The 14,482-nt window shown below is 49.3% G+C and overlaps 1 protein-coding gene across 1 annotated transcript in view; it reads right to left on the reverse strand.

The window, feature by feature from the left end:
• PIWIL1 (piwi like RNA-mediated gene silencing 1) overlaps positions 1 to 14,482 on the reverse strand; it is a 231,895-nt gene that overhangs the window by 82,190 nt on the left and 135,223 nt on the right. Inside the window, exon 8 of the mRNA XM_075323064.1 lies at positions 7,164 to 7,364. Coding sequence (XP_075179179.1) covers positions 7,164 to 7,364 — 201 coding nt within the window. The remainder of the gene's footprint in view (positions 1 to 7,163; positions 7,365 to 14,482) is intronic.

Genomic DNA, 14,482 nt, shown 5'->3' on the forward strand with positions numbered 1-14,482 from the left:
TGGTTCTTTGATCCATCGAGCCAGGGTGGCCTTAGAAGCCTGCGACCCTTTGCGCTTACCAGCGACAAGGACAAAGAGTGCATCCGAACGGCGCAGGGGCGCCGTGCGGGAAATGTAGATTCTGAGTGCTCTCACCAGATCTAACAAATGTAAATCCTTCTCATACCGATGAACTGCATGAGGACAAAACGAAGGCAAAGAGATATCCTGATTAAGATGAAAAGAGGATACCACCTTCGGGAGAAACTCCTGAATGGGGCGCAGCACTACCTTGTCCTGGTGGAAGACCAGGAAGGGAGCCTTGGAAGACAGCGCTGCTAGCTCAGACACTCTCCGAAGAGATGTGATCGCTACTAGAAAAGTCACTTTCTGTGATAGTCTAGAGAGTGAAACCTCCCTCAGAGGCTCGAAGGGCGGCTTCTGGAGGGCAACTAGTACCCTGTTCAGATCCCATGGATCCAACGGCCGCTTGTACGGGGGTACAATATGGCAAACCCCCTGCAGGAACGTGCGCACCTTAGGAAGGCGTGCCAAACGCCTCTGAAAAAAGACGGATAGCGCCGAGACTTGTCCTTTAAGGGAGCCGAGCGACAAACCTTTTTCTAACCCAGATTGCAGGAAAGAAAGAAGGGTAGGTAATGCAAATGGCCAGGGAGACACTCCCTGAGCAGAGCACCAGGATAAGAATATCCTCCCCGTTCTGTGGTAGATCTTAGCAGACGTGGGCTTCCTAGCCTGTCTCATGGTGGCAACGACCCCTTGGGATAAGCCTGAAGACGCTAGGATCCAGGACTCAATGGCCACACAGTCAGGTTCAGGGCCGCAGAATTCCGATGGAAAAACGGCCCTTGGGACAGTAAGTCTGGTCGGTCTGGTAGTGCCCACGGTTGGCCGACCGTGAGATGCCACAGATCCGGATACCACGCCCTCCTCGGCCAGTCTGGAGCGACGAGTATGACGCGGCTGCAGTCAGATCTGATCTTGCGTAGCACTCTGGGCAAGAGTGCCAGAGGTGGAAACACATAAGGGAGCCGGAACTGCGACCAATCTTGCACTAGGGCGTCTGCTGCTAGAGCTCTTTGATCGCGAGACCGTGCCATGAAGGTTGGGACCTTGTTGTTGTGCCGGGACGCCATTAGGTCGACGTCCGGCCTTCCCCATCGGCGACAGATTTCCTGAAACACGTCCGGGTGAAGGGACCATTCCCCTGCGTCCATGCCCTGGCGACTGAGGAAGTCTGCTTCCCAGTTTTCTACGCCGGGGATGTGAACTGCGGATATGGTGGAGGCCGTGGCTTCCACCCACATCATAATGCGCCGGACTTCCTGGAAGGCTTGCCGACTGCGTGTCCCCCCTTGGTGATTGATGTATGCCACCGCTGTGGAGTTGTCCGATTGAATTCGGATCTGCTTCCCTTCCAGCCACTGCTGGAAGGCTAGTAGGGCAAGAAACACTGCTCTGATTTCCAGAACATTGATCTGAAGGATGGACTCCTGCTGAGTCCACGTACCCTGAGCCCTGTGGTGGAGAAACACTGCTCCCCACCCTGACAGACTCGCGTCTGTCGTGACCACCGCCCAGGACGGTGGTAGGAAGGATCTTCCCTGTGATAATGAGGTGGAAAGGAGCCACCACTGCAGAGAGTCCTTGGCCGTCTGGGAAAGGGAGACTTTCCTGTCCAGGGATGTTGACTTCCCGTCCCATTGGCGGAGAATGTCCCATTGAAGTGGACGCAGATGAAACTGCGCAAACGGAACCGCCTCTATTGCCGCCACCATCTTCCCGAGGAAGTGCATGAGGCGTCTTAAGGAGTGCGACTGACTTTGAAGGAGAGCCTGCACCCCAGTCTGTAGAGACCGCTGCTTGTCCAGCGGAAGCTTCACTATCGCTGAGAGAGTATGAAACTCCATGCCAAGATACGTTAGTGATTGGGTCGGTGACAGATTTGACTTTGGGAAGTTGATGATCCACCCGAACGCCTGGAGAGTCTCCAGTGCAAAATTCAGGCTGAGTTGGCATGCCTCCTGAGAGGGTGCCTTGACCAGTAGATCGTCCAAGTAAGGGATCACAGAGTGTCCGTGAGAGTGCAAGACTGCTACCACTGCTGCCATGATCTTGGTGAACACCCGAGGGGCTGTCGCCAGACCAAATGGCAGAGCCACGAACTGAAGATGGTCGTCTCCTATCACGAAGCGTAGAAAGCGTTGGTGCTCCGTAGCAATCGGCACGTGGAGATAAGCATCTTTGATGTCTATTGATGCTAGGAAATCTCCTTGGGACATTGAGGCAATGACTGAGCGGAGGGATTCCATCCGGAACCGCCTGGCGTTCACATGCTTGTTGAGCAGTTTTAGGTCCAGAACAGGACGGAAGGAGCCGTCCTTTTTTGGAACCACAAAGAGATTGGAGTAAAATCCTCTTCCCCGTTCCTGAGGGGGGACAGGGATCACGACTCCTTCTGCTCTTAGAGAGTCCACCGCCTGCAGCAGGGCATCTGCTCGGTTGGGGTGTGGGGAGGTTCTGAAGAACCGAAGTGGAGGCCGAGAACTGAACTCGATTCTGTACCCGCGAGACAAAATGTCTGTTACCCACCGGTCTTTGACCTGTGACAGCCAAATGTCGCAAAAGCGGGAGAGCCTGCCACCGACCGAGGATGCGGAGGGAGGAGGCCGAAAGTCATGAGGTAGCCGCCTTGGAAGCGGTTCCTCCATTTGCTTTCCTGGGGCGTGAGTGAGCCCGCCAGGAATCTGAGCTCCCTTGTCCTTTCTGGGTCGTTTTGGACGAGGAGAATTGGGCCTTGCCCGAGCCTCGAAAGGACCGAAACCTCGACTGCCACTTTTTCTGTTGAGGTTTACTTGCTCTGGGCTGTGGCAAGGAAGAGTCCTTACCCTTGGACTGTTTTATGATTTCAGCCAATGGCTCACCAAACAGTCTGTCTCTAGATAATGGCAAGCTGGTTAAGCATTTTTTGGAACCAGCATCTGCTTTCCAGTCCTTTAACCATAAGGCTCTGCGCAAAACCACAGAATTGGCGGCCGCCATAGAGGTACGGCTCGTAGATTCTAGGACAGCATTGATAGCATAGGTCGCAAACGCAGACATTTGCGAAGTTAGGGACGCCACCTGCGGTACTGCTGGATGCATGATAGCATCCACCTGTGCCAGACCAGCTGAAATAGCTTGGAGTGCCCACACGGCCGCGAATGCTGGAGCAAACGACGCGCCGATAGATTCATAGACAGATTTCAACCAAAGGTCCATCTGTCTGTCGTTGGCATCTTTAAGTGAAGCGCCATCCTCTACTGCGACTATAGATCTAGCCGCAAGCTTGGAAATTGGGGGATCCACCTTTGGACACTGGGTCCAGCGTTTGGCCACTTCAGAGGGAAAAGGATAACGGGTATCCTTAGAACGTTTAGAGAAACGCTTGTCTGGATGAGCGTCGTGCTTCTGGATTGATTCTCTGAAGTCAGAGTGGTCCAAAAAAGCACTTAATTTACGCTTGGGATACAGGAAATGGAACTTCTCCTGCTGTGCAGCTGCCTCCTCTGCTGAAGGAGCTGGTGGAGAAATATCCAACAGTCTATTAATCGCCGATATAAGGTCATTAACCATGGCGTCACCATCAGGGGCATCCAGATTGAGAGGGGCCTCAGGATTAGAATCCTGATCACCGTCCTCAGTCTCATCACAGAGAGACTCTTCTCGCTGAGACCCTGAGCAGTGTGATGACGTCGAGGGCCTTTCCCAGCGAGCTCGCTTAGGCTGCCTGGGACTGTCATCTGAGTCAGAGACTTCAGCTTGTGATGCTTGAGACCCCCTTGAAGTACGGATTAGTTCCAACTGAGGGGGACCGGAGAGCATAGACACAGCAGTGTCCATGGTCTGAGGAGCTGGCCTGGCCTGCAAGGTCTCCAGGATTTTTGTCATAGTCACAGACATTTTATCAGCAAACACTGCAAAGTCTGTCCCCGTCACCGGGGCAGGGTTCACAGGCGTCTCTGCCTGGGCTACCACCACAATAGGCTCTGGCTGACGAAGTGCCACTGGGACTGAACATTGCACACAATGTGAGTCATTGGAGCCTGCCGGTAGATCAGCCCCACATGCAGTACAAACAGTGTACACAGCCCGTGCCTTGGCAGCCTTGCGTTTTGCGGATGACATGTTGCTGCCTCCTCAGAGCAGTACAGGGTGTCCAGCCAAGAAGCGACCTTACAGTGCACTATATAAATATATATATATATATGGTACCAAGAAAAAAGTACACTAATATAACACTGAGGCACTAGAGGGGCCAGCACTACTGTGCTGCTTACCGCCCGCTTAGGAGCGGTGTGTGGACGCCAGAAATCCCTCTAGTCTGGGTCTCCCAGAGCCTGCTGCCTTTCCCCAGCCAGACCGCATGTGTAATGGCTGCCGGCGTCCTTGTGGAGAGGGGGGGCGGGCCCTGGGCGTACACCGACGAAGAGCGGGAAGTCTGCTTCCCCCTGTGCCTAGTGAGAGGGCTGGAGCATGTAAATAAAGCTCCAGCCCTCGGCGCTGTTAATTGAGCAGCGTCTCTCCCCTACCCTGATTGACAGGGTGGGGGCGGGAACGAAGCGGCGCTAGGCCGCAGAAGCCGGGGGCTAAAGTTAGAAGCGCCGCCGCCGTAAAAGCGCGGTCGGCGCAAAGTCCCCGGCGCACTACAAGTCGCAGCTGCGCCGCCGCTCCAGGAGCGGTCGGCGCAGTAGTTCCCAACATGAAACGTCACTCAGCAAAGCTGCAGTGACCTAACCCCGGCGCACAGCGCTACTGTCCCCGGCGCACTATAACGCTCAGCAAGCCTGAGAGTGTCCGTGCCTGCCGGGGACACAGAGTACCTGAAAGTTGCAGGGCCTTGTCCCTGAACGGCACTCCCGCTCCAAATCCAGCAGGTTCTATGGGTCTGTGGATGGAGCCCGGCCCCAGGGCTTGGGGGCCGGCAGGATCCCACTTCCACAGAGCCCTCCAGGGAATGTGGAAGGAAAACAGCATGTGGGCTCCAGCCTCTGTACCAGCAATAGGTACCTCAACCTTACAAGCACCACCGCGGGTGAGAAGGGAGCATGCTGGGGGCCCCATATGGGCCCTCTTTTCTTCCATCCGATATAGCCAGCAGCTACTGCTGACTACAAACAGTGGAGCTATGCGTGGATGTCTGACCTCCTTCGCACAAAGCAGAAAACTGGTGAGCCAGTGATCCCACTGGGGGTGTATAGCCAGAAGGGGAGGGGCCTTACACTTTTTAGTGTAATTGCTTTGTGTGGCCTCCGGAGGCAGTGCTATACACCCAATCGTCTGGGTCTCCCAATAGAGCGCCGAAGAAATGTGCAATCCGCATTTAAACAAAATTTGACCGGTGCAAAAGTATGGGCACCCTTATCAATTTCTTGATTTGAACACTCCTAACTACTTTCTACTGACTTACTAAAGCACTAAATTGGTTTTATAACCTCATTGAGCTTTGAACTTCATAGGCAGGTGTATCCAATCATGAGAAAAGGTATTTAAGGTGGCCACTTGCAAGTTGTTCTACTATTGGTATCTCCTGTGAAGAGTGGCAACATGGGCTCCTCAAAACAACTCTCAAATGATCTGAAAAGAAAGATTATTCAACATAGTTGTTCAGGGGAAGGATACAAAAAATTGTCTCAGAGATTTAAACTGTCAGTTTCCACTGTGAGGAACATAGTAAGGAAATGGAAGAACACAGGTACAATTCTTGTTAAGCCCAGAAGTGGCAGGCCAAGAAAAATATCAGAAGGGCAGAGAAGAAGAATGGTGAGAACAGTCAAGGACAATCCACAGACCACCTCCAAAGACCTGCAGCATCATCTTGCTGCAGATGGTGTCAATGTGCATCGGTCAACAATACAGTGCACGTTGCAAAAGGAGAAGCTGTATGGGAGAGTGATGCGAAAGAAGCCGTTTCTGCAAGCACGCCACAAACAGAGTCACCTGAGGTATGCAAAAGCACATTTGGACAAGCCAGTTACATTTTGGAAGAAGGTTCTGTGGACCGATGAAACAAAGATTGAGCTGTTTGGTCATACAAAAAGGCGTTATGCATGGAGGCAAAAAAAACATGGCATTCCAAGAAAAGCACTTGCTACCCACAGTAAAATTTGGTGGAGGTTCCATCATGCTTTGGGGCTGTGTGGCCAATGCCAGCACCGGGAATCTTGTTAAAGTTGAGGGTCGCATGGATTCAACTCAGTATCAGCAGATTCTTGACAATAATGTGCAAGAATCAGTGATGAAGTTGAAGTTACACAGGGGATGGATATTTCAGCAAGACAATAATCCAAAACACCGCTCCAAATCTACTCAGGCATTCATGCAGAGGAACAATTGCATTGTTCTGGAATGGCCATCCCAGTTCCCAGACCTGAATATCATTGAAAATCTGTGGGATGATTTGAAGCGTGCTGTCCATGCTCTGCGACCATCAAACTTAACTGAACTGGAATTGTTTTGTAAGCAGGAATGGTCAAATATATCTTCATCCAGGATCCAGGAACTCAATTAAAACTACAGGAAGCGACTAGAGGCTGTTATTTTTATAAAAGGAGGATCTACAAAATATTAATGTCACTTTTATGTTGAGGTGGCCATACTTTTGCAAATTTTGTTTAAATGCGGATTGCACATTTTCTGTTAGTACAATAAACCTCATTTCAATCCAGAAATATTACTCAGTCCATCAGTTATTAGATATATGAAACTAAAATAGCTGTTGCAAAAACCCAAATTGTTATAAAGAAAAAAGGTTAACATTAATAGGGGTGCCCAAACTTTTTCATATGACTGTATTTGGCAAACATAGTGCTGCCTAAACAAAGCAACGTGTGGCTGGAAATTCTGACTTCTCATAGACTTTGCTGGGGAAGCAAAACACATGCATTTTGTCATTGACACAGTGCAGTTTAAAATGCAACCTAAAATCAAGAAATAAGCACACGTGCGAACAGACCCTTACACGCTAGCAATTAAAATTTGAGACGCCCCAATAGCTGAAAAAAATGATTTAAAAAAAAAAAAAATAATAATAAGTATAAAAAAAAATAAAATTGTGACATTGCCTTTCAGTATCCAAATGCAAGCTTTGAATTAGATGATGTATATTTAATGGTTATACTTACTGGGATTTCTAAAGTCCAGAGTTCTCCACCCATTTTACAATTCATTTGTAAAGCAATTTTTAAAGCAACTGAAAAAATAGTTTGCGGTTTGCTCAGGGTTTTTGCAAGGACACACTGACTTGGAACAGGGCACTCAGCACATAGATATTTCTTGATTGCATCATATCGATCCTTTCTGTTACTAGATAATATGCAAACAACCTGTAAAAAAAAAAGACATCACAATCTAGTAATCAATAAGGTACATTTATTATCCATTTAGGAGGCATAGATGTGGTTAGCAGTGAAGTCTCAAAACGCGAGGTTTACTTGTGAGAAGTTGAAAAAAAAATTGAGACTACTGGAGAAAACACTCTTCCCCACAGGGGAAATTTAAAATCTCCCAATGATGATGATGATGTAAAAGTCACTTATGCTGTAATAAAGGCACTCTTTTTTGAGACAAAAAAAGAACCTGTATTGATACATGACTGTCTCAGCGTGGATTTCTACATACATACTGTACACTACCTAGACCCTGTGATTTAACCTGGAGCAAGCACAACATCTGAAACAGTCGCACACAGTGTTGCGAAGACAAAACCTGGTGCTTTGAACAGGGACCCGCTAATCCAAAGGACCGCTGATCCAACCACCATGTCACCCACAGACAGACAACTCAGGACAGCTGCAGAAAAAGGTAAGAAGCTTTATTCTTACAATTACCTGAATTTGTCCTTTTGTCCTGGTTTAGGTCTGTGTTGTGTAAGTGTGTGCCAGATCACTTGATCTGAACACAGCAAGTGGGTCCATTATTGTTAGACAAAGAACTCTAAAGAGACCTTGTGTATTGTGTTGAATTCCTGTATTGAGGTTGTACAGTATGTTGTATGGAAAATGTGGATTCAGCATTTTTCCTGGTCATTGGTGATGGGAGATGGAGTGTAACATTAGTCGATTGCATTGATGTTGACGATTACTGGCAGAAGCCAATAGTACTTATGGTTCCGACCCCTAAAACGTAGGGGCCGAAGATATTTTTTTCTGATAATATAGTCAGGCAAGGAAAGAAAGAGGTAAAGACCATAGTGAAAGAGAGAGTCCCCGCTGGTTTTATCTCTCTAGTTATGTGTCCCTGTTGAAAAAGACAGAAGATGACTTCTGATAAAGTAGTGAAAGAAAAAGGAGGAAAGAAATATGTTCAGGAAATGCGTAGCTTTTGCTCAGTGTCTGAGAGCCCCCCGGGTAGGAGACTTACTGTATTTTTCGGACTATAAGACGCACTTTCCCCCCCCCCCAAATGTTGGGGGTAAGTGGGGGGTGCGTCTTATAGTCTGAAAGTAGGGCTGCAAGGAATGAGGGTGCTGAGGTGGAGCGGGTCATTGGCGGCACGAGCAGGCTGTGCAGCGCCTACCATGACCATGTGGGCCCGCTCTTTTCATATGCATGCATCAGCCTCTCATCCTCTCTCAGCGCTGAAGCCGGCGCTGACAGGTGGGCGGTATGATGGGCGGGGGGTGCGCGCATAGTAAAAAGCCGACCCGCATGATCACCCCTGGCAACTACAGCCTGGAGTGATCATGTGTGGCTGTATTCACTGCCCCCCGCGTATCATCATCAGCGCAGGGAGCAGTGAATAAGTACGGTATACTCACCGGTCGTTCCCTGCAGCACCGCAATGTCATACTGTCTGTCGGCCCGCTGATCTGTGTAGAGACGGTGAGCACAGGGATGACGTTATTCCTGTGCTCGCTCTCCACACACAGCAGCGGCCGCAGACAGGAGGACATCGCGGTGCTCCACACAGGTCAGCGGCGCTGTTGCTGACACACAGAGGAAGATGATCGATGCTGCAGAGAGTGAGGAAGGGTGAGTATAAACGGTTATTTTTTTTCCTGTGCCATAGGATACAGGCCATATACCAGGATGGGGGTATATTGCAGGATGGGGGTATATGAGCAGGATGAGGGTATATAGCAGGACAGGGCCGGCGTCAGCACCCGGCACACGCCGGGGCCCTGGAGAGCTGTAACTTTTTTTATTTTTCCATCTTATTTTTCAATCTTGTCATATGAGGGCTTGTTTTTTGCGGGACAAGTTGTACTTTTAAATTAAGCCACGAGTTTTCCCATATAGTGTACTGGAAAATGGAAAAAAAAATCCTAAGTGCGGAAAAATTGTAAAATAAGTGTGATTGCACGATTGTTTTTCGGATATTTTATTCACCATATTCACTATATGGTAACAACTGATGTGTCATTGTGATGGCTCAGCTCATTACAAGTTCGAAGTCACCAAACATGTATATGTTTACTTTTATCTAACCATTTTCCACAACCCGTAGCGTTCTAATTTTTTGGGTATATAGAGCTCAGTGTTGGCTTATTTTTTGGGTCTTGAGCTGACGTTTTTTTAAAGGTAGCATTTTTGCGCAGATGCTACATTTTTATCGCCTGTTATTGCATTTTGCGATAACCAAAAAACGTAATTTTGGCATTTGGAATTTTTTTGCGGCTACACAGTTTACCGATACGGTTAATTGATTTTGTATTTTGCTAGATCGGGCATTTCTGAACGCGAAATACTACATATGTGTATATATTTTTTTATTTTTGTAACCCTTTCATTTTCAATTAGCAAATATAGAATCCGGCGGACCAAAGGCAGGGAAATATGTAACGAGCCTTTTATCTAGCAAAATTTAAAATCCTCACGGTACAGGCTCGCACAAAGAACAAGAAAAAATGTTTCCATCCAACGCGTTAACAAACAAACAGTCGCTACATCTTAATCATGGATATAAAATATTCTGACACAGACTCCTAAAAAGGTCTAGGCATATCCTGTCATGCTAACAGTGCTACCACTCACAACAATGAAATAATTTTCAATGGGGTGATTTGAACTTTTAGGTTTCTTTCTCTATATATATATATGTGCCCGCTGCAGTTTCTGTTGCTTTTTTTGGTGCAGTTTCCCAGCAAAGTCTATGAGAATTCAGATTTGTTATGCGCACGTTGCATTTTTTGTCTGCAGTTTACCGTATTTTTCATTTTATTAGCCGTACCCCAAATTTAGAGAGAAAAAAATAAGGTAGAAAAAAAAGGTAAAAAAAAAAAATGGGGTCCGTCTTAGTGTACTTTCACACTTGCGACGTTTGGCATCCGTCACAATGTGTTGTGTGATGCATGTGACGGATGCGTTGTAAATATTGATAATAAAGGCAATGGATTCCTGTGAAATAACGCATTGTGTTAGTTTTCTTTAGCCAAGAGAGAGAGAGAGAGCGAGCCCGCATTATCACCGCACACACCGGCACTACAGCCCCCATCATCAACGCACACACCGGCACTACAGCCCCCATCATCACCGCACACACATCGACACTACCGCCTCCATCATCACTGCACACATCAGCACTACCGCCCCCATCATCACTGCAGACCCAGGCACTACAGCCCCCATCATCACCGCACACACCGGCACTACCGCCCCCATTATCACCGCACACCCCGGCACTACAGCCCCCATCATCACCCCACACACCGTCACTACCGCCCCCATCATCACCGCACACACCGTCACTACCGCCCCATCATCACTGCACACCCAGGCACTACAGCCCCCATCATCACCGCACAGATCCCGGCACTACCGCCCCCATCATCATCGCACACACCCCGGCACTACCGCCCCATCATCACCGCACACACATCGACACTACCGCCCCCATCATCATCGCACACACCCCGGCACTACCGCTCCCATCATCATCGCACACACCCAGGCACTACTGCCCCCATCATCATCGCACACACCCCGGCACTATCGCCCCCATCATAATCGCACACACCCCGGCAATACCACCCCATCATCATCGCACACATCCCGGCACTACCGCCCCATCATCATCGCACACACCCCTGCACTACCGTCCCATGATCATCGCACACACCCCAGCACTATCGCCCCCATCATCACCACACACACTGGCACTACCGCTCCCATCATCACTGCACACACTGGCACTACCGCCCCCATCATCACTGCACACACTGGCACAACCACCCCCATCATCACTGCACACACCAGCACTACCGCCCCCATCATCACTGCACACCCAGGCACTACTGCCCCCATCATTACTGCACATACCCCGACACTACCGCCCCCATCATCACCGCACACACCCCGGCACTAACGCCCCCATCATCACCATACACACGAAGGCAGTACCTCAGTGACGTCCCCGCTGACAGCGTGACACTTCAGTTGCTGCGTGGAGCTCACAGCGAGCGGCGGTGTTCTACTGCCGCTCCTGTCAGCTTCTAATGTAGCAGAGCTGAAAGCGTCGTGGGACCTCTGTGGAATACGTCGGACCTGGAGGGGTATTCGGGGATTAATAAAGTGGTGAAAGAGAGTGTTTTTGTCTTTTATTCCAAATAAAGTATTTTTTCGGGTGTATGTGTTTATTTACTTTCACTTACAGGTCAATCATTGGGGGTGTCTCATAGACGCCCGCCATGATTAACCTAGGACTTAAGCGGGCTTTACACGCTACGATATTTCTAGCAATTGCTAGCGATATCGTACGCAAAAGCACCCGCCCCCGTCGTGCATGCGGTATCGTGTGATCGCTGCCGCAGCGAACATTATCGCTACGGCAGCGTCACATGCACTTACTTGGTCGTCGTCGTCGCTGTGACTGCCGAACAATCCCTCCCTCAAGGAAGAGGTGCGTTCGGCGTCACGGCGACGTCACTACGCGGCCGACCAATCAAAGCGGAGGAGCGGAGATGAGCGGGACGAACATCCCGCCCACCTCCTTCCTTCCTCATTGCGGGCGGGACACAGGTACGATGAGGTTCCTCGCTCTTGCGGTGTCACACACAGCAATGTGTGCTGCCGCAGGAACGAGGAACAACATCTATAAACAACCATTAACAATTTTTGGTTTTAGGACGAACTCTCCATGGTGAACGATTTTCACCACTCTGGAGGACATTTAAGGTCGCTGGTAAGTGTTACACGCTGCAATACCGTTAATGATGCCGGATGTGCGTCACTAACGACGTGACCCCGACGATAAAACATTAACGATATCCTAGCGTGTAAAATCCCCTTTAGTGGCAGCTATGGGCTGCCATTAACTCCTTATTACCCCGATTGTCACCGCACCAGGGCAATTCGGGATGAACCGGCTAGAGTCCCGGGACTGTCGCATCTAATGGATGCGGCAATTCCGAGCGGCTGCTGTCTGATATTTTTAGGCTGGGGGCTCCCCATAACATGGGGCTCCTCATCCTGAGAATACCAGCCTTCAGCCATGTGGCTTTACCTTGGCTGGTATCAAAATTTGGGGGGACCGCACGTCGTTTGTTTTTAATTATTTACTTATTTTATTGCACTACATAGATCCGCCCACCGGCGGTTGTGATTGGTTGCAGTGAGATAGCTGACACAGCGTGGGGGCGTGTCTGACTGCAACCAATCATAGGCGCCGGTGGGCGGGGGAAGCAGGGAATACGAGATGGAATAATGAGCGGCCGGCATTTTTAAAAGAGGAGAAGCCACCAGAAGTTTGACAGCTGTGTAGCGCCACGCCGGTGATTATGAGAGAGGGAGTGAGAGGGAGAGACCGACCGACCGACCGAGAGACCAGGAGTGATTTTAAAGGATTTAGAACGTTCTGCTGGACATGCTGAGCATGCTCAGTAGAACGTGACGGAATCCTGCACTGGAATCCATCGCCAAATGCATGGCGACGGAATCAAGCACCATAGACATTCATTATGCCCCTTAACGGATTCCGATGGAATTCTGAGGAGTGCGGTTTTTTTTAAAGCAACAGAAAACGCTACATTCAGCGTTCCTTCCACCCGACGGGCACTGACGGTCACCGACAAAACAATTGATGCGCCGTGGGGCGGATGCAACGCAAGAACATCCGTTGCAATCCACCCTTAATAGAAGCCTATGAGGAATAAACGGCTTCCTGCAACGGTTACCGTAATTCCTCAAGGCAGGGGATTACAACGGATGGGGGGCAGTGCTGGTGGGGTCGGTCCTGGCAGCCGAAGCTGCCGTGTCTGTGTAGAGCATGCCCATGCGGCAGGTATCCCAGATGCTCTGTAGGCGGACCTGGTTTCAAAGAAAAGGCGCCCAGAGCGGCACGTGCGCAGATGGAGCTCTCGGCCGAGAGCTCCATCCGCACACACGCTGACTACGGAAGCCATCATTTGAACCAAGAGCATCTGGGATACCCACCGCACCGGCCTCCTCCATACAGCCAATGCAGCCTGCCTGCACCGAGAGGCAGCCTGCCCGCACCAACAGGCACCCGCGCCAATTCTCCACTCGGTAAGCAAAATTCGGATTTTAAGACGCACCCGTCATTTTCCTCCCAAATGTTTGGGAGCAAAAGTGTGTATTATAATCCGAAAAATATGATATTTGTCACAAACTTTTGACAAAAAAAAAATGCAGCATGCTCATTCTTCTTGGTTTTTTGTCACACTTTCTATACTGACAAACACATGAAATCAGAAATGACAAAACGCACCAAAAAATGCACCTTCATTACAAGCATTTTTTTTTTTCTTACACTTCCATTCTCTCTGTGACAAGGTGCAGTTTTGGTTGCAGTTTGTGTGCAGAAAAACTGCAGCCTGTGCATATAGTCTAAGGATCAGCAGTCACTTGTTCATTCCTGTTGATCATAGCTGCACAGCACAGATCAGCAAAAATGCTCGTCTTCTATTACAGCTTGTGCTCTGTCGGCTGTAAAAGGAAGTGAGTCATGATAGCAATAGAAGTCATCACATGACCTGGTGCTACCATGGCAACGATCGGCTCCCTGTGATCACGTCACGGGGCTTCCGATGGCGGCGGGTAAGTGAATGTTACCCTCTGCGGCCATTTACATTGTGCAGTCACATTTTGACAGCGCGATCTTAGGGGTTAACAGGCCCGTGTAGATCGCGGATCCACCTGCGCCTGATAGCCACACATGTCTGCTGTACAAATCAGCAGACATGTACGCGACTCACTGCTGGCTCACCGGCAGTGGTTATACCGACATGAGTAATGACTTACCCAGTACGTCCAATGTAGATAAGAGGTTAAAAGAGATGTCCACTACTTGGACAATCTCTTTTCATTCTACATATGCCTGTTAAAATAAAACATCTTATATTCACTTCCCAGTAGTGTCGGCCTTTGCGAGGTTGTAACATCACACGAACCCTGTACCCAATCTGCATTGGCTTCATTGTCCCCCACCTGTAGACAAATACAGTAAAAAGCAAAAGGGTAACAATGTTTTGAAATGTTGACTTTCA

This window comes from Anomaloglossus baeobatrachus, chromosome 1, assembly GCF_048569485.1.
Source record: "Anomaloglossus baeobatrachus isolate aAnoBae1 chromosome 1, aAnoBae1.hap1, whole genome shotgun sequence".
Taxonomy (NCBI): Eukaryota; Metazoa; Chordata; class Amphibia; order Anura; family Aromobatidae; genus Anomaloglossus; species Anomaloglossus baeobatrachus.